The 21,332-nt window shown below is 47.2% G+C and overlaps 1 protein-coding gene across 1 annotated transcript; it reads right to left on the reverse strand.

Moving 5' to 3' along the window:
- Positions 1-1,578: 1,578 nt before the first annotated feature.
- On the reverse strand, positions 1,579-19,146 carry LOC134965338 (nicotinamide N-methyltransferase-like). The gene is made up of 2 exons (XM_063941809.1): positions 18,890-19,146; positions 1,579-2,017 (listed from the first exon to the last, which is right to left on the reverse strand). Exons 1-2 carry the CDS (start codon positions 19,144-19,146, stop codon positions 1,579-1,581), a joined length of 696 nt encoding a protein of 231 aa, XP_063797879.1.
- Between the last annotated feature and the right edge of the window lie 2,186 nt (positions 19,147-21,332).

The raw sequence follows: 21,332 nt of genomic DNA on the forward strand, positions 1-21,332 counted from the left end.
CAGGAGAGTGGTGTACACTAAAACCAGTGTGACCTACTATCATATCATGCATATCATACCGTCTGATCTTGGAAGCCATACAGTAAAGGGTCGAGCCAGTACCTGGTAGGAGATTCCCAGGGAATACCCGATGTAGTAGGTCCATATCAACTAATCCAGTCTAACATTGACAGCAGATTCATTCTTTTGCTTCATCTTTGTTTTGGCCACTCTCGGCATTATTCAAGAAGGGACCTAATTTTGGATTTACCAAGAGCCAAACATTATGTGATTTTGATTATCAGGTTAGCACGTATTTACATGCAATATAATAGTTCAGGGTCAGTGAGAGGCACTGACCTAGACTCTCCTGTCGCATACTCACATACACACCCTCACTCTCTCTTTGAGGCTGTCTCTCTCTCCCTGATACTGTTCCTCTGTCTTCCTGACACAGTCTCTCTCTCTCCCATTCTTTCTATGATAGTCTCTTTCTCTGACACTATCTCTCCCTCTCTCTGACACTATCTATCCCTCTCTCTATCTAGCCCTGATACCTTCCCCCTCTCTGTCCCTCCCTGACACTGTCTCTCACTCTCTCTTTCTCTGACACTCACTCCCTCTCTCTCCCTGATACTGTCCCCCACTCTCTCTCCCTTACACACACTCTCTCTCTGATGCTGTCTCTCTCATTCTCCCGACACTGTCTCTCCCCCTCTCTCTCCCTGACACTATCACTTTCTCTCCCTCTCTGACACTGTCTCTCTCTCTCCCTGACAGTCTCTTTCTCCCTCCGAGGCACTGCTCTCTCTCATTCTCGCTCTACCTCTCTTTATCTCCCTCCCTGAAACTCTCACTCCCTTTTGCTCCCCTTAATCCCTCCCTCCCTAACTGACACAATTGCTCGCTTCCCTCCCTCTCTCTCTTCCTCCTCCCCATTTTCTCTCTCTGACACTCTCTCTCTCCCTGATGCCCTCTTCCCCATCCCTTTCTCTCTCTTTCTCCCTGACACCATCTCTCTTGCTTCTGTCTCTCTTTTTCTCATTACCTCCGCTCTCTCTCTCTCTCCCTAATGTCCTCACCCCTCATCCCTTTCTCTCTCTCCATGACTTTCCCCTCTCTCCCTCATGTTCTTGCTCCCTGCTCTTTCTCTCTCTCCTCTGACACCACCAGTGTGTGTCTTTCTCACTCCCCTCACTCTCTCTCTCTCTCTCTCCTGCTCCTACCATAAAGAACATTGTAGTGACAATGGCAGGGGTAGGGGCCCTTTCTGTATTTTATTATGTGGCCCCTAAAGTTTTAGTTACACCCAGCATACTAGGCTTAGTAAATAGACTCCTTAGAGTTTGCTGAGTGAATGACGACAACATTGATACATGGTGGGCTGACAAAACTACTCACAGATATTGCATGAATTTTTAATGCTTTAATCAACCAAAGTCCATTAAATTGCATAAAATTAACAAATTAAATTATTCATTGATCAGGCGAAATCAACAGTAAGATCAGTTCACTACAAACTCACAATTATATTTTTAAATTACTTTTCTTAAGGTTTATCATTAGTAAATTGATAGGAAGAACTGCTGCAGTTATGTTTCATTTGCTTCCCAAACTATTTTCTCTGTGAGCTGTGATAACAAAGAGTGCCTCATAGTCACAAAGGTTACTCAATGATGTTTTTTTCTGTATTGCCCAGTGATCAATAATAAACCCTTCATTACTTAGAAAATTTCTTATAAAGCTCTCATCATATTTGAGCATATGTATCTTGTCCTGCCCAATCATCATATAAGTTGTATTAAGAGTCCCAACCAATATCAGGTTTCCAGCAGGTTTCAGTAGCTTCACAAATTTCCTGAAATACTTTTTATAATCATCTTTGTCTTTGCTGATGAGTTCCAGCAGCCAAGCAGTAATAACACAGTCTGATGGTGTTAGCACCTTTGGTTCTGCAAGATTTTCCTTATTAAAGTCACATTTCAAGATCTCTGCAATTGCTTTCTTCAACGTTGTATCAGTGGACTCACACTGGTCACTGAAAAATATAAACACAGTAAGGTTAAATTGGATTTAGGTGGTCTACCAATACAACCGTATGAGAGATAAGGTATTATTTTGTGGGACCAGATTTTCATCCACTTGTGAGGTGACCACTCCAAGCCTGGACTGATACTCTAACATCTGATGTAACTTATAAGAAATGACCACACAATCTCACTCTCAAAGCGCTCTTTTGGCCCCTTTAGGCCCACAACATCCCCTTCCTCCCTTTCCCCATGTTTCCTCCTCTTGACCGGCACAGTTCTGGGCAATCCTAAAAAGCTATATGGAGATAATGATCCTGCTGTCCAAGCTCTCAGGGCTCACTGTGTGTGAGTGTGTGTGTGTGTGTGTGTGTGTGTGTGTGTGGGGGGGGGGGGGGGGGGGAGGGGGGGGGATGTGTGGCTTGCTTGATGGGTTTGGGTACCCTGCCACCCCCCCTTCCTTCCAAAGTATATACTTAGGTTGTGAAGGCAGATGGGTCCCTCCTCCTCTGCAGAGCCTTCTTTCCAGTGACATTTTCGGGAAGAAGTAAAATCAGAGACGCTAGCACTGTGTCAGAGACTTTACTCTCTAGTGCACATGAATGGCAGGAGGTAAGGAGGAGGTATCAACCTGCCTTTCCAAGGTAAAACTAAGGCACTGATCCCCCTCCCTCCCATGAAAACTGCGCACACCCCTTTGTGCAGCACATGGGACAGCTTTGCAGACGTGCAATTAGTATGTTATTGTTCTTTTTGGTGGGTCCAGTGCTGAGCTCTATGGCCACATTGTGACCTGTGAATTTAACTACACTACCCCCCTAATCTTTGCTCCTCTCTCTGGCAACAGTGATGGACAAACCTCAAGATTGTTTGGATTATTAGACTAATAAGTACATACTTACTGGAGATTCAGTGGGAGCCTAGAAAAGATAGGGGCAAGTGTTGTTTGGTTCCAGGATGGATTCAGAGCATATTTGTTCCCCAAACATTATTTGATTTTCAAAAGTCTTTAAAAGTGGTGGAGATTGATCTTTTTTTATACTTTCAATGAGACAGCCATTTTATCTTTCAGATGGTCATTTGTGGGAAATGTTAAAGGGTCTGAGTGTGTGGAGGTTCGGGATTTCATCCAAGAATGGCAGTCAGTGTCAGCAGTCTGTTCCTTGTAAGTAGAAATGAGCAGGTTCGGTTCTCAAAGAACCAAAATAACCCCCCCCCCCCCCCCCCCGAACATCACATTCTGAGCCAGAATCCGAGACCGGCTCAGGACTTCTCACCAGACTCGGATCCCAGAACGCTGTTGGATTCTCGCGGGTTTGGATTCCATATAAACAGCCATGCATCTGCACCATTTTCACTCCAGACTTGGAAAGTGAGGGAGACAGACCTCTGTCTCTGTGGGTTATGGCATTGTGTGGGGTCAGTGTGTGCTTTGTAGGGGTGCTGCCCTGGCTGTCACTGGTGTATCATGTGCTGTTAAGGGTGCTGCAGTTGTACATGGGTGTTGCTGTCCTGGCTGTCACTGTGTTGTACAGGGGTCAGGGGCACTGTCTTCCTGTATGCAGTAAAAATACAGGGGTGCTGACTGTAAAAATCTGGAGTGCAGTGGAAATAAATGTACACTGGCTTTGTCTTGTATGCTGTAAAAATTCTGGGGTGCTGCTGTGAAAATAAATGTACACTGGTCCTGCATGCTGTAAAAATTCAGGGGTGCTGTTGTAAAAATATAGTACACTGGTCCCGTATGCTGTAAATAATACAGGGGTGCTGCTGTTACAATAAAAGTACACTGGTCCTCTATGCTGTAAAAATACAGGGGGGGTGCTGTTAAAATAAAAGTACACTAGTCCTGTATGTGGTAAAAATACAGGGGTACTGTTCTTAAAATAAAAGTACACTGGCCCTATATGTTATTAAATACAGGGGTGCAGTGAAAATAAATGTACACTAGCCTTGTCTTGTATGCTGTAAAATTACAGGGGTTTTGTGAAAATACAGGGGTGCTGGCACTGTCCACGGTTGCAATGTCTAAGCCTGACCTTCACAACACTGTATAAGAAGAGGAGGCTTCTACCACCATTTGCACTCCCTCTGCAAGTGCTGGGAAGTGCACTGCCAGTCCAGTTGCTGACACTGAGATTGAGGATGTCACTGTAGAAGTACACCAGGATGAGGAGGATATGTCTGTAGCTGGCGCTGAGGAGTAAGTTGATGATGAGGGTTCTGATGGTGATGTGGTTTGTTTGAATAAGGCACCAGTGGAAACAGTTGTTGGCCATGGGATGAAAAAGACCATTGTCATACATGGTCAAAATACCGAAATACACGCTTCAGTGTGAAATTATCTCTCCAAAAATCCAGACAAGAGAAGTCAAGCCATCTGTTGCCTTTATCAATCCATAATAAGTAGGGGTAAGGACGCTAACCATCTAGGAACATCCTCCCTTATACTGTACGACACCTAAAGCGCATTCCTCATAAGTCATTGTCAAGTTCAGAAACTTTGGGTAATAGTGTAAGCAGTCCACTGACACCAAAATTATGTGGTTTGTTTGAATATTATTTCTCTTATGTACTAGAGGATGCTGGGGTCCACATTAGTACCATGGGGTATAGACAGGTCCACCAGGAGCCATTGGCACGTTAAGAGTTTGAGAGTGTGGGCTGGCTCCTCCCTCTATGCCCCTCCTACCAGACTCAATTTAGAAAATGTGCCCGGAGGAGCCGGTCACAGCTAGCAGAGCTCTCCTGAGTTTTCTTAGAAAAGTTATTTTTTAGAGTTTACTATTTTACAGGGAGGCTACTGGCAACAGCCTCCCTGCAGTGTGGGACTGAGGGGGGAGCAGAGTCTGCCCTGCGGGGGTCTTAGCTACTGTCTCCACTGATGGTACACTGAGCTCCAGAGGGGTCTGATCGTTCTCCGCCAAAGTGGACCGCTTGCCCCAGCAGCATGCCACCACCCCCTTGAAGAGCTGAAGAATTGTGGCGAGTGAGACACTGACACCCCTAGCAAGCGGGAGATCAGTGTGAAGATTGCGGCACAGGGTAGGAGCGCAGTTTTCACTGTGCTCTGGGGATGGCTCAGCGGTACATGGTGCGGTGCTGTGAGGGGCGCCCTGACCCAGTGCAGACACGCTACACTGGTCCAGAAGCCTGTCGAGGTCCCCGGATCTCAGCCAGCACTAATTGCTCAGGCCAATATAATCCATGAAGAGCGGGAAGACAGCACCATTAAGGGGGCAGAGCTTCTCCTCAGAGCGATCCCAGCAGCGTCTCAGCACCATTTTCCTGCCTGCACAGCGCTGAGAAGGAGAACAGGTCCCTCCACAGCAACTTCAGCTATCTGTGAACGGTACCAGGGGGTTGTAGAAGGGGGGAAGGCTGTTATACGAATGTGTGTCCTATTAAGGTGCACAGTGAGCGTTGACAAGGGGTCTCCCTTTGGAAAAGCGCTGTGTGTGGGTTGGCTCCAATCTCTGTGTCTCATTTGCCATTCTTGGGGGGAAACTCTGTATGCCATCAACTGTGTGTGTGTAGAGTGTTTGGTGGTCTCCTTTAGCTATGTCCAGGGATACTGTGTCATATCCTGCAGAGGATTTGTCCTCCCAGGATGATACCATTCCATGTAATCAGGATAGCACTGGTTTAGCACAGACTCCAGCAAGGGAGCATGAGAGGTTTTCCTCTATCAAATCTTGGATTTCTCAGATTTATGACAGGGCTGCAAGTAATGAATCTGCAACCCAGGTGTTACAGAGCTTTATGGCAGTATGGCCGGTTTCCGGTACCTCAGGATGCTCCGCTATATACCCCCATAAGCGTGTGCATGTCACACAAGATGACACGGATACCGATTCTGACACCACAGATGGTGATGGGGATATGTTGCGGGGTCCGCATCTCTTACAAAGGGGGTGCAATTGTTGATAGAGGCTATCAGGGACGTGTTGAATGTTAATGATACCACACCTTAGCAGGTTGAGTAGGCTTTTTTCACTGAAAAAAAAGCCTTGCTAACCTTCCATGCGTCAAAGGAATTGAATGCTATATTTGAAAAAGAATGGGAAAACCCTGAGAAAAAATTCCAGGTCCCTAAAAGGGTCCAGGTGGTGTTTCCTTTCCCTGAGGAGGATAGGAAAAAATGAGAAAACCCACCGATTGTTGACGTGTCTGTGTCCAGACTCTCAAAGAAGGTGGTATTGCCTGTTCCAGGATCTACCGCCTTAAAGGAGCCAGTTCTGATAGAAAAATTGATAACACACTTCAATAAATGTACACTGCTTCAGGGGCCATATTGTGTCCCACTATTGCTACGGCATGGATTGCTAAGGCAATTGTAAAGTGGTTGGCTACCTTACTTGAGGATTTGGATACAATGGATAGGGCCGACCAATACCTTCTTTAGGGGAGGTAAGGTTAAGTCCAAGAAACCTGCCGCTTCAGGTTCCCAGGAACAAAAGCCTGCCTCAGGTACGCCAAAGTCCTCTGCATGATGGTGGAGCATGCGGCCTGGAGGTGGGGCCACTGGGAGCGAGACTCAGACAATTCAGTCACGTCTGGGTATCGTCCGGCCTGGATCCCTGGGGGATAGATATTGTATCCCAGGGATACAGGCTGGAATTTCAAAGTCTCACCCTCATCATTTTTTCAAATCAGGCTTGCCAACTCTGTTGGCAGACAGCACTGTACTAACAGAAGCTGTCCAGAAGTTGGTAGAGGCACAGGTCATTGTGCCAGTACCACCTCACATGCAGAACAAAGGTTACTTTTCAAACCTTTTCGTGGTACCGAAACTGGATGGTTCGGTCAGGCCCACTCTGAACCTAAAATCATTGAACCCCTTTCTAAAGGAGTTCAAGTTCAAGATGGAGTCTCTCAGGGCGGTGATATCAGGTCTGGAAGAGGGGGAATTCCTGGTATCACTGGATATCAAGGATGCATACCTCCACATTCCGATATGGCTGCCACATCAGGCTTATCTCCGTTTCACATTGCTGGACTGTATTTCTCAGTTCCAGGCCCTGCCATTCAGCCTATCCACAGCACCGAGGGTGTTTACCAAGGTGATGGCAGAAATGATGGTTCTCCTCCGCAAACAAGGGGTTAACATCATTCCATATCTGGACGATCTGCTGATAAAGGCATCATCCAAGGAGAAGCTGCTGCAGTCCATTGTTCTCACAACACGCCTCCTCAGGATTCATGGTTTTATTCTGAAACTTCCAAAGTCACATTTGGAACCAACCCAGAGGTTGTCCTTTCTGGGAATGACCCTGGACACAGAAGTGCAGAAGGTGTTTCTTCCACAGGAAAAGGCATTGGTGATACAAACTATGGTCCTGAAGCCAGCCCGGGTGTCGGTTTATCAATGCATTCACCTGTTGGGAAAGATGGTGGCCTCTTACGAGGCAATCCAGTATGGGAGGTTCCCCGCTCAGACCTTCCAACTGGATCTTCTGGACAAGTGGTCAGGATCTCATCTCCACATGCACCAGAGAATTTGTCTGTCACCGAGGGCCAGGATTTCACTCCTCTGGTGGGTACAACTACCTCACCTTCTGGAGGGCCGCAGGTTCAGGATTCAGGATTGGGTCCTTCTAACCACGGATGCAAGCCTTTGGGGCTGGGGAGCAGTCACTCAAGGAGTAACCTTCCAAGGTCGGTGGACAAGCCTGGAAGCCGGCCTGCCCATCAACATCCTGGAACTAAGATTCCATCTAAAATGGTTTTCTTCAGGCGGCCCTTCTTCTAAGAAATCCGACCATTCAAGTGCAGTCGGACAACGTAACAACTGTGGCTTGCATAAACCGACAGGGCGGAACGAAGAGCAGAGCGGCAATGTCAGAGGTGACAAGAATACTCCTCTGGACAAAAAAACACGCGTTGGTGCTGTCAGCCATCTTCATTCCGGGAGTAGACAACTGGGAAGCAGACTTCCTCAGCAAACACGATCTCCATCCAGGGGAGTGGGGTCTCCATTCGGAGGTGTTAAAGGAAATAACAGACCTTTGGGGATTACCCCAAATAGACATGATGGTCTCTCGTCTCAACAAGAAGCTTCGGTGTTATTGTTCCAGGTTGAGGGACCCACAGGCAGTGGCAGTGGACGCCCTGGTGTCTTCATGGGTGTTCCAGGCAGTGTACATGTTTCCACCACTTCCACTCATCCCAAGAATCCTAAAGCTCATAAGGAGTACAAGGGTTCAAGTGATCCTCATTGCCCCAGACTGGCCAAGAAGGGCTTGTTACATGGACCTTCTGAATATACTGCAAGAAGAGCTGAGGCCTCTTTCTCTTTGGGAGGACCTGCTGCAGCAGGGGCCATTCGCCTATCAAGACTTACCGCGGCTACATTTGACAGCATGAAAGTTGAGCACCTGATACTTGCTCGGAAGGGCATTCCGAAGAAGGTAATTCCTTCCCTCATACAGGCTAGGAAAGGGGTAACGTTACCATCGTATTTGGAAGAAATACATCACCATCGTATTTGGAAGAAATATGTCTCTTGGTGTGAATCCAATAAGTTTCCTACGATGGAGTTTCAACTCGGACGTTTTCTCCTCTTTCTGCAAGCAGGTGTGGATATGGGCCTGAGGTTAGGATCTGTGAAGGTCCAGATTTCGGCCCTATCCATTTTCTTTCAGATACAATTGACTGCCCTCCCTGAGGTTCAGACTTTTTTAAAGGAAGTTTTGCATATCCAGCCTCCCTTTCTACCGAGTACGGCGCCTTGGGACCTTAATGTGGTGTTGCAGTTGCTCCAGTCAGATTGGTTTGAGCATCTATAGGAGGTTGAAGTCAAATTTCTTACATGGAAGGTGGTCACGTTGTTGGCCTTAGCTTCTGCTAGATGCATGTCCGAATTGGGAGCTTTATCCTTTAAAAGCCCTTACTTGATCTTCCACGAAGATAGAGCTGAGCTTCAGACACGTCAGCAGTTTCTTCCGAAGGTTGTATCGGCATTTCCTATCAACCAAACTATTGTGGTGCCAGTGGCTACTGACTCCTCAATTACATCAAAGTACTTGGATGTTGTGAGGGCTTTGAAGATCTATGTGAAGAGGACTGCTCGTCACAGAAAGTCAGACTCTCTGTTTGTCCTATATGATCCCAAGAAAATTGGGTGTCCTGCTTCTAAGCAGACTATTTCTCGGTGGATCTGGTTCACTATCCAGCACGCTTATTCTACGGCAGGACTGACGTGTCCAAAATCTGTTAAGGTCCACTCTACTCGTAAGGTGGGGTCTTCCTGGGCGGCTTCCCGGGGTGCCTCGGCATTGCAACTTGATCTGGGTCAAACACGTTTGCAAAGTTTTACAAGTTCGATACTTTGGCCACTGATGAACTGAAGTTCAGTCAATCAGTTGTGCAGGAGCCTCCGCGCTCTCCCTCCCATTCTGGGAGCTTTGGTACATCCCCATGGTACTAATGTGGACCCCAGCATCCTCTAGGACGTAATAGAAAATAGGATTTTGGTTACCTACCGGTCAGGGGCGGATCCAGAAAAAAATTACAGGGGGGGCACCATAAGGGGCGTGGCTTCGTTGGAATGGGCGTGGCTTCGTTGGAATGGGCGTGGTATTGCAGGAAAAGACTACCTTATACCCCAGTTTTGCAACCTGCACGCCCAGACTTTGGCCACCACAGGAAAGAAAAATAATCCTGATTCATGCCCCTTACATTATTTGTCATTTTTCCTCCTTATAGTAATGCCCAGTATACATTATGCCACATACTGCAATGGCCCTTAGACATTATGCCACACACAATAATGCACATGACACAGTATGCACACACCGTAATGCCCCACGACACATTATGCCACACACCGTAATGCCCTCGACACATTATGCCACACACTATAATGCCTGTGACACATTATGACAGGAATTGCAATGCCCGTTATACATTATGCTACACACTGCACTGCCCCTGATACATTATAGCACATACAATGTCTGTGACACATTATGACACACACTGCAATGTCCGTGATACATTATACCACACACTGCAATGCCCGATACATTATAGCACATACAATGCCTGTGACACATTATGCCACACACTGCAATGACCTTGAGACATTATACCACAATGCCCGTGATATAGTATACCATACACCGTAATGCCTGTGACACATACCGCAATGCCCGTTATACCCTATGCCACACACCGCAATGCCCGTTATATATTATGCCACACTGCAATGACCCTGAGACATTACACCACATACCACAATGCCCGTGATATACACTGCTCAAAAAAATAAAGGGAACACTAAAATAATACATCCTAGATCTGAATGAATTAAATATTCTTATGAAATACTTTGTTCTTTACATAGTTGAATGTGCTGACAACAAAATCACACAAAAATTATCAATGGAAATCAAATTTATTAACCCATGGAGGTCTGGATTTGGAGTCACCCTCAAAATGAAAGTGGAAAAACACACTACATGCTGATCCAACTTTGATGTAATGTCCTTAAAACAAGTCAAAATGAGGCTCAGTAGTGTGTGTGGCCTCCACGTGCCTGTATGACCTCCCTTCAGCCAACACAAGTGGCTCAGGTAGTGCAGTTCATCCAGGATGGCACATCAATGCGAGCTGTGGCAAGAAGGTTTGCTGTGTCTGTCAACGTAGTGTCCAGAGCATGGAGGCACTACCAGGAGACAGGCAGGTACATCAGGAGACGTGGAGGAGGCCGTAGGAGGGCAACAACCCAGCAGCAGGACCGCTACCTCCGCCTTTGTGCAAGGAGGAACAGGAGGAGCACTGCCAGAGCCCTGCAAAATGACCTCCAGCAAGCCACAAATGTGCATGTGTCTACTCAAACGATCAGAAACAGACTCCATGAGGGTGGTATGAGGGCCCGACGCCCACAGGTGAGGGTTGTGCTTACAGCCCAGCACCGTGCAGGATGTTTGGCATTTGCCAGAGAACACCAAGATTGGCAAATTCGCCACTGGCGCCCTGTGCTCTTCACAGATGAAAGCAGGTTCTCACTGAGCACATGTGACAGACGTGATAGAGTCTGGAGACAGCAAGGAGAACGTTCTGCTAGCTGCAACATCCTCCAGCATCACCGGTTTGGCAGTGGGTCAGTAATGATGTGGGGTGGCATTTCTTTGGGGGGCCACACAGCCCTCCATGTTCTCGCCAGAGGTAGCCTGACTGCCATTAGGTACCGAGATGAGATCCTCAGACCCCTTGTGAGACCATATGCTGGTGCGGTTGGCCCTGGGTTCCTCCTAATGCAAGACAATGGTAGACCTCATGTGGCTAGAGTGTGTCAGCAGTTCCTGCACGATGAAGGCATTGATGCTATGGAGTGGCCCGCCCATTCCCCAGACCTGAATCGAATTGAGCACATCTGGGACATCATGTCTCGCTCCATCCACCAACGCTACGTTGCACCACACACTGTCCAGGAGTTGGTGGATGATTTAGTCCAGGTCTGGGAGGAGATCCCTCAGGAGACCATCCGCCACCTCACCAGGAGCATGCCCAGGCATTGTAGGGAGGTCATTCAGGCACGTGGAGGCCACACACACTACTGAGCCTCATTTTGACTTGTTTTAAGGACATTACATCAAAGTTGGATCAGCCTGTAGTGTGTTTTTCCACTTTAATTTTGAGGGTGACTTCAAATCCAGACCTCCATGGGTTAATAAATTTGATTTCCATTGATAATTTTTGTGTGATTTTGTTGTCAGCACATTCAACTATGTAAAGAACAAAGTATTTCATAAGAATATTTCATTCATTCAGATCTAGGATGTGTTATTTTAGTGTTCCCTTTATTTTTTTGAGCAGTGTAGTATACCACACACCGTAATGCCTGACACATTATGACACACACCGCAATGTCCGTGATACATTATGCCACACACTGCAATGACCCTGAGACATTATACCACATATCACAATGCCAGCGATATAGTATACCATACACCGTAATGCCTGTGACACATTATGACACACACCGCAATGTCCGTGATACATTATGCCACACACCGTAATGCCCATTACACATTAAGTCCTACAGTAAGGCTTCTAATTACTTTTCAAATACCTGCTCGTTGTCAGGGGTTTCATGCACTGGGTGTCATGCTCGTTGCCAGGGGTTTCATGCTCTTGGTTCCATGCACGGTGCCAGGGGTTTTCATGCTCAGGGTGTCATGCTCGTTGCCAGGGGTTTCATGCACTGGGTGTCATGCTCGTTGCCAGGGGTTTCATGCACTGGGTGTCATGCTCGTTGCCAGGGGTTTCATGCACTGGGTGTCATGCTCGTTGCTAGGAGGTAGTCCTTGTTGCTAGGGCTGTGCTCCCAGTGCCACATATGTCCCCAGTGCCAGATATTCCCCCACGGTGCCAGGTACTCACATGCCCCCAGTGCCAAATACAGCCCCCCCCCATGTGCCAGGTACACATATACCCCCCCCAGTGCCACATATGCCCCCAGTGCCAGATATTCCCCGACAGTGCCACATATGCCCCCAGTGCCAGATATCCCCCCCCCAGTGCTATATATGCCCCCAGTGCCACATATGCCCAAGTGCCAGATATTCCCCCCCAGTGCCACATATGCCCCCAGTGCCAGATATCCCCCCCCAGTGCCACATATGCCCCCAGTGACAGATATTCCCCCTCCAGTGCCATATATGCCCCCAGTGCCAGATATTCCCCCCAGTGCCATATATGTCCCCAGTGCCAGATATTCTCCCCCCCCTCCCTGCCAAATATGCCCCCAGTGCCAGATATTCCCCCCCAGTGCCAGATATGCCCCCTCAGTGCCCCCCCCCGCTTCCTCCACCACCGCCGCTCCCCCCGCTCCCCTGCTGTTAGGAGGGACACGGAGGGCACAGTGCACGCCTCCCTGTGTCCCTACTGTGTCTCCGGCGGCCGCGGGTCACTCTAATGAAAGAAGTGCTCACGAACGGCACTTCCTTTATGAGACCCGCGGCCGCCGGAGACCCAGGAGGGACACAGGGAGGCGTGCACTGTGCCCTCCGTGTCCCTCCTAACAGCAGGGGAGGAAACGAGACCGCAGACTGACATGCGGACGCTCGTCCGCATGTCAGTCTGCACTAAATCAGTGGCGCCCCCGCAGCCCCTCGCCCCCAAGCCACCGCGAGGGCTGCGGCGTGCGCACATAATAAAATAAAAATAAAAATACAAAAATCAACTAAAAATGACAGGGGGGGCACGTGCCTTGGTGCCCCCCCCCCCCCCTAAATCCGCCACTGCTACCGGTAAATCCTTTTCTCGTAGTCCATACAGGATGCTAGGCGCTTCGTTTTCCTGCAAATGTTATTAAGTGATCAAATTTGCACTAACTAAAATACCCATGAATTTTGCTTCAATTGAGTCTTTGAGTGCTCCTCCATTTCCGGGGTGGAACATTATATATATATATATATATATATATATATATATATAATGTGATAGGGATAAATAAGGTGTCAATAAAGTGTTAGGGTGTGCCATCCTGAAGCAGCCGCATATATATATATATATATATATATATCACATTGTATATATATTTATATTATTTTAATCACACCTCACTTACATAGCACTTATGTGCTTCTTATTAACCCTTATTAATTTTCACCGGGGTGCGGTCCTGGGGGGTGGCCGCCTATGCTGACATAATTGGGTCCCGCACCCCAGATCCACACATAGTATTAGTGACAGAGACGCCTTGTTGTTCGGCCTGGGGGCTTAGCCCTATATCTGCAGATATACGCAACTAAGATCTCTGTATTATCTGATTATTATGTAGTGTTATTTCTCAATCAGTGTGCATTAGGGATAGCAAAATGTTTTTCTCTTACCCAGAATTACCCCTCCCTTTTAGCACCTGAGTGTCATCACAATTTGATTGAGCAGCTTGCCAATAAATGTGCATTATACGGCAGCACATCTAGACTTATACAGCAGTACCCCTTATCTTTAACAGCTGCACCACTGTACTGGACTTATACAGCAGTACCCCTGAACTTATACAGCTGAACCACTGTACTGGACTTATACGGCAGTACCCCAAGACTTGTATGGCAGTACCCATAGACTTATACGGCAGTGCCACAAGACTTATACAGCTGCACCACTGTACTGGACTATTACAGCAGTACCCCGAGACTTATATGGCAGTACCCCTAGACTTATATGGCAGTACCCCAAGACTTATACAGCAGTACCCCTGAACTTATACAGCTGCACCACTGTACTGGACTTATGCAGCAGTATCCCGAGACTTATACAGCAATACCCCAATACTTATACGGCAGTACCCCTGAACTTATAAAGCTGCACCACTGTACTGGACTTGTATGGCAGTACCCTGAGACTTATACAGCAGTACCCCTGAACTTATACAGCTGCACCACTGTGCTAGACTTATACGGCAGTACCCCAAGACTTACACGGTAGTACCCTGAGACTTATATGGCAGTACCCCTGAACTTATACAGCTGCACCACTGTACTGAACTTATATGGCAGTACCACTAGACTTATATGGCAATACCCCAAGACTTATACGGCAGTACCCCTAGATTTATACAGCTGCACCACTGTACTGGACTTATGCGGCAGTAGCCCAAGACTTTTACGGCAGTGCCCCAGAACTTATACAGCTGCACCACTGTACTGGACTTATACGGCAGTACCCCTAGACTTATATGGCAGTACCCCTAGACTTATACGGCAGTACCCCTAAACTTATACAGCTGCACCTCTGTACTGGACTTATATGGCAGTACCCCAAGACTTATACGGCAATACCCCAAGACTTATACGGCAGTACCCCTGAACTTATACAGCTGCACAAAACAAAAACAGAAAACAGCGCTTTCCAGGAATCGTGTAAATTTTATTTTCTACACTTACTGTCTCAGAGGAAGCCGCCGATGTAAGCACTGCTGCTGAAGGTGGAGAAATGCATAAGACGACATTCTAAGTCCAGTACTGGCCGAGCTTGCAAGGCATACCACACTATTATCAGTAGCTCTAGGACGGGACACTCCAGACATGGCACCGAGAAAGGTATAAAAGCACCAGGAGCAGGGAGAAATTCGTAGAGTCCGTATAAGAGACTTATTGATCAGGTGACATTTTCAAACAAGCTGCTTGTATTTCGCTGAATTACATTGCTACTAATCCTGAGAAGCAAATGCTTTTTAAACTAACTAACTAAGCAAAAGCAAAACAATACAGCTGGACTTCTCATGTCAGTGCACTGACTTTATTGCATGCAAGAATTTTAATATGTTATGAGCGCTACTAACATAAGGACTATTATAGTGACTGAGTAGGACCTATTTGGCTATTAAAAAAGCTGCACGAATTAAAGGTCTTTCAGCTGCATGACTTTATGAATGGTTAATTACCTCTTCCTAATTGGATTTAAATTGTATATTATTACCGGCCAGTACTGTGTGTGTAGTTTTTAATGTTTTTTAATTATGTGTAGAAAATAAAATTTACACGATTCCAGGAAAGCGCTGTTTTCTGTTTTTGTTTTATTTTGTGAATTAGGGGTAGAATAGCCTCTTTAATACGGCGGCTGAAAGAATCGTGTACAAATTATTGTGAATCATACCATTGCTTTTTAATTGGTTTATAATTAGTCTTGCCTAAAACCTAAAAAGCGCCAAGCTTTCTTTGTTTTTTTATACAGCTGCACCACTGTACTGGACTTATACGGAATAACCCCTAGACTTATACGCAGTACCGGATCTTGCCACGGGCAAGCAGTACTTTTGCCCGGGGCGCCGCCTTCCGGAGGGCGCCGCACCATGGCAAGATCCGCCACTGTGCCCTCTGCAGTGCCCCCCGCTGTGCCCGCCGCTGGTCCCCCGCTTTGAAGGGAACCAGACGCTAAGCGTCTAGTTTCCCTTCATGGAGAGGACTGTGCTGTGCGGTGCGCGATGACGTCATCGCGCACCGCACAGCAAAGGTCCTCTCCCTGAAGGGAAACTAGACGAAGCGTCTAGTTTCCCTTCATGGAGAGGACCTTTGCTGTGCGGTGCGCGATGACGTCATCGCGCACCGCACAGCATAGTGGCAGAGACACTAGGGGTCATAATTGACCTCTAGTGTCTATGCTGTGCTATGGGAGAGACGTAATGACGTCTCTCCCATAGATCCGAGGACAGACACAACCATCCGAGTCCAGGAGAAGAGCGGCGCCGGCGGAGGAGGAGGTCTGGAATCAGGAGCGGGGATTGTAAGTATACTTTTATTTATTATTATTATTTTTTTCAGCTGCGCTACAGGGGGCACAAATGGGGGCGTAACTGACCATGCCCCCATATGAAGCCACGCCCCCATTTTTGCCCGGGGCGCCACAAGGGCAAGATCCGGCTCTGCTTATACGACAATACCCCTAGACTTATACATCTGCACCACTGTACTGGACTTATACAGCAGTACCCCAAGACTTATACAGCAGTAACGCTAGACTTATATGGCATTACCCCTGAACTTATACAGCTGCACCACTGTACTGTACTTATACGGCAGTACCCCTAGACTTATACAGCTGCACCACTGTACTGGACTTATACGGCAGTACCCCAAGATTTATGCAGCAGTACTCCAAGACTTATACGGCAGTACCCCTAGACTTATACAGCTGCACCACTGTACTGGACTTATATGGCAATACCCCTATACTTATGCCAGAAGGACAAATGGGCAGGTGGGCCGGTCCGATCCCACAGAGAGCCAAGAAAGGCGCACACAGTGCAGCCTCTGGCTCTCTGATCAGTGCATTTGCATTGTAATAGGATCATGCCGCGAGTCCGCGTGAGTCATGTCTGCATGCGCCCCCGGGATTTCTGTTACCATGATAATGGAGGCATGCTGCGAGTCCACACCCTCCAGACTTGAGAAGTGTTTCATCTACATGCCCCCCCCGGTACATATGTGCACCCCCCTGTGACATGCACGCTTGTTACACATGCAGGGGCCAATTCAGAGACCAAGTCCATCCCTGCTATATGATTATATATATATATAGATATATATATATATAATTTATTTGTGAGTTTTTTTTACGAGTTTAAATATATATTTTATGTCCTCATACACTATGGGGCCAGATGTAGGGCCTCATTCAGGTTAGATCACAGTGTCCGATCCAACTGGAATTTTTGCTGAAAAGATGCAAGCGCATGTGCAGTGCCCATCCTGCGCATGCGCCAGCATTTTCTCAATCAGGCAGAGGTGGTCGTGGGGGGGGGGGGTGGGGGGGAGGGTGGGCAGGGCCGGATTAAAGGTGGGTGATTTGGCACATATGGTGGTGTGTCGGGGGCGTGATTGTGGCGGCTGCGTGATGTCATGTGCTGCCGCCACAATGGCTAAAATGGTGCCAGGTTTCCTACGGGCGCTGGCAGGAGGCTCTCACAATTTCTGCTGACAAGCAGAAATTGCAAAGTTTTCACAATTTCTGCTTGTGAAACTGGGGGAGTCTCCGGTCAGCATGCTGGGCAGCCTTGCTCAGTGATGGGCAGCCCCCAACATGCTATCCAAAGGATAGCAAATTCTGGTGAATAGCAGAATTTGCTATGCTTACTGAATGAGGCTTGTAATGCAATGCGAGAAAGGTGGAGCTCCAAGATTCCGGACAAACTCGTACGGTTTTTGAAAGCGGCAATCATTTACAAGGAAAAAGCCAGGTTGCTTTATAAATGATTGATGCTTTCAAAAAACATACAAGTTTGGCTGGAATCACGGAGCCCCAGCTGTCTCGCACTGCATTAAGGGCCTAATTCAGGTTGGATTGTAGTGTGCGATCCAACCATAAATTTTGAGACAAAAACGCGGGAGCACGCGCAGGACCACATTAAATGTGATCGCCTCTGCCTGTCAATCATGCAGAGGAGGTCACCGGGCTGGGGGTCTGGTAACACTTCATTTCCAGGGAGGAGAGGCTGGGGTGGTGCAGCGCAAATGGGGGCAGAGGTGGCCAAACGGGGGCGTGATCACAGTGGATGCGTGACATCACACGCAGCTGGTGCGATTGAAAAGAACGCGGCGGGCCTCCTGCGGTCACAGCTAAGTTAAGCTGTGCCAGCAGAAGGCTTCACTAATTTCTACAATGAAGCAGAAATTGCAAGGCGATCGCAATTTCTGCTTCATCAAGGAGGGGTGGAGACAGCGGTCACCATGCTGGGCGGCCTTGACCTGCGATGGGCAGCCCCCAGCATGCTAGGAAAAGGATTGCAAATTCTGATAATTAGCAGAATTTGCAATCCTTACTGAATTAGGCCCAAAATCAGGCCCCCTAGTGTTTTATACCACATGGGGTGAGTTAACCAGTGCGACTGAGCCATTCAGAAAGGTGTAGCATGCAATCTTTTTCTTACCATGGTGATCAGTTATTACCATAGTGACACCCATTGCGCCATGCACTGCATAAGGGGGCATGGCCCAACAGGAGGGGGCATGGCTTTTGTGTCCTGGACCTCGTTTTCATCACTCCAGTAGATGCGGACTGCCAGTGGAGACAGCTGTGGTTGCAGTGCACTATAGGAGGAGCTGAGTGCTTCATGCATTGTTACATGCAATACCCGGATCCTGTCACTGAGCAAGAATCGGCATTTTGGTGTCACCCCTCGGCGGGTCTCACCCTGGTTGCGGCCCGCACCACCTGCACCCCAGTTATGATGCCACTGTCAGAATTGCCCCCATAGACTTTGTTTGCAAACTGGTTTACTTATTTATGCATATCTAATACAGGTTCCATCTAGCCCTGGCATGTACTGCACAGCAGGGGTAATTTTTTTCAGCCCAAGCTAAAAGTTTGGTATTTACTGAAACTGGGTTTACCTTTAAAGAAGAAGTTTGTTTGGGCAGACACGTTACCTGTTTCCTTCTGTGACTTTAAAATATGCAAATATGTGCGACCAATCAAACGCTCCTGTACGCTTGTTAATCCATCGGTTCAGTTCCATGATGCATTTCTCAGCGCACTTCAGCACAAGGATCTGTTTGAAAAACTCACTGGCTGTATAGAGATGATGAATGAAGGCTCCATTACTGATGTCAATCAAAAGGTCTCCTTTAATGTGACCTACAGGGAAGATTATAGTGATAGCAAAGTGTAAAATGTTATTTAGCATTATTCTGCAATGGGTAAGCAATTGCCTTACAATACAACACTCCTGGGGTAAATTTACTAAGAGTCAATTTCGATCAATTTCACTTTTTTTGTTAATACCATCATTTTGCTGATCGCAAATTTACTAAGGGCCAAATTGCATGTATATCACATGTCAATCTCGACCTCATAGACCAAATCACTGCACATTACCATCAGAACAAACATTGGGCCTAATTCAGACTGGATAGCTGCAGCAGCAGCAGTCTGAAGCCTTTTGTGGAGTGCGCCCGCGCAGCAAGCAAACTGTGCATGAGCACTCCGGGGGCCCAGTGAGATGCTAAAAGCATCTCAGGGCTGCGATCGCCTCTGCCTTATTGGCAGTGATGTCACACGCAGCCGCTGCGGCCCGGGACGTGGCAGGTAGCCAATTGCCAGTGCAGCTAGGCTGCGCAGGAGCTGCACTGGCAGGGAGCTACTCAGAAGGCGCAAAATCATCGCCGCTGTGCAATGCTTTTGTACCCTTGCGGGGATGAGGGTGGTAGGGCCTGACATGAGGGCAGACTAGACCTGTGCTGGTTGTCCCCCTGCATTTCTGAGAATCTGATCATAGATGTGCTAAATTTAGCACATCTACGATCAGCTCTGAATCACCCCCATTGTCAAAATGACATTAGCACCAATGCAAATCGCAAATTTACTAACAATTGTTTTTGTAAAATCGCTAAAACTGACAACAAAATCGCACCTCAATGCACCAAATCAATGCACCTGCTTTTAGCAAGCATGTTTGGTGGTAGGCCTGCTTGGATCAGTGAGATCTTTCCATGCTTCTGTGTTTTAAGTTTAATAAAGAGTTACATTTGAAAAAAAAAATGGCATTAGGTCCCCTCACAAAAGCGTAACCAGCACCTGGCTCTGTGAAACGGTCCTGGTTTAGGAAATACAGGGGGAAGGGGGGTGAGGATGCGTAGAGGTCCCGCATATTTCCAGCAACTAGCACAGGGCTCTTACTGGGGAGAGGGGAATGGGACAAGGTGAGTATACAGCATGCCTGTTTATTAAAGTTTTACTGTCAATGGAGCCTGTGTACTGTCTTTATTTTAATATTTATTTTAAAGAGTGACTATAGTACCCGTGAACATTAAATGACCCGCATGCTGGTACTTGTGGTTCTCCAAGTACTGGCATGCCGGAGAGGCTTGCTGGCTACTGTAGTCTTTCCATAAAAGACAATATTCTACATTTAACAGAAAGCTGTAAACTCGGCACCAACAGCCCAAGGGTTCTAGGGATAGACCTGGGCTTCTGAGTGCATTAAATAGGGGGGAACATAAATTGGGGGGTCCACACCATCCTAGGAAACCCTGGCCTTACTAGTAGGGGGATTCATCTTTTGGCTGTGATGACCCGAATAAACATGGCTCTCTCTCTCTCTCTCTCTCTCTCTCTCTCTCTCTCTCTCTCTCTCTCTCTCTCCCTGTGCTAATTGTTGGAAACATGGGAGACAATGCATTTTTCCCAGCTCAAAAGCCCAGTGCTGGTTCAATTGAAGTACTGAGGACCTCCATACCATTTCCCCTAATGTATTAAACCAATACTGTCTCACAGAGCCCATTGCTGGTTATGCTTTTGCGGGAGGACCCAATGCCATTTGTTTTCACAAATGTAACTCTTTAATACACTCAATACACAAAAGTCTGCACAGATCTCACAGGCTTACCACCAAACTCACTGCTTTATCGCAGCTAAATTCCTGCCTCACAGCACACCACAAATCGACTCAATACACAATTGGAAGACAAGTTGGCAGCCAAAATGATTCTTAGTAAATGTGGAATGTGTGGTGCAAAAAGCTTTGGCCATAAGGGGCGATCACTAATCACACCCAAAAAAGATTATTAGTAAATTTTCCCCGATATGCTTATTTTAATGCATGAGGACTATAAATACTTATCCCAGCAGCATTTCTACGACCTGGGAATGAATCCACAATATAAACCTGCATAAAACATGTAGAATTAGATACTGTATCACTGACATTCACAATTCTTACGATAATTTAAATAATCATATATATTACAAATCATTATACCCCAGTAGCACAGAAGGGGGGCTTTCCCCGATGGATATTTTTTTTTTTACAGAGATGGAGACAGCCTTTTCTCCATCTCTGCACCAGCCTTAGACCCGTAGCTGCAGTTAGTG

The sequence above is a fragment of the Pseudophryne corroboree genome, chromosome 10, assembly GCF_028390025.1.
Source record: "Pseudophryne corroboree isolate aPseCor3 chromosome 10, aPseCor3.hap2, whole genome shotgun sequence".
NCBI classification, from domain to species: domain Eukaryota; kingdom Metazoa; phylum Chordata; class Amphibia; order Anura; family Myobatrachidae; genus Pseudophryne; species Pseudophryne corroboree.

Coding starts and splice junctions, on each gene's coding strand:
- LOC134965338 (XM_063941809.1), bottom strand. CDS start 19,146: ATGCTAAATAACATTTTACACTTTGCTATCACTATAATCTTCCCTGTA. Junction 2,018..18,889: donor AAAGTCACAGAAGGAAACAG/GTAACGTGTCTG, acceptor TATATTTTTCAG/TGACCAGTGTGAGTCCACTG.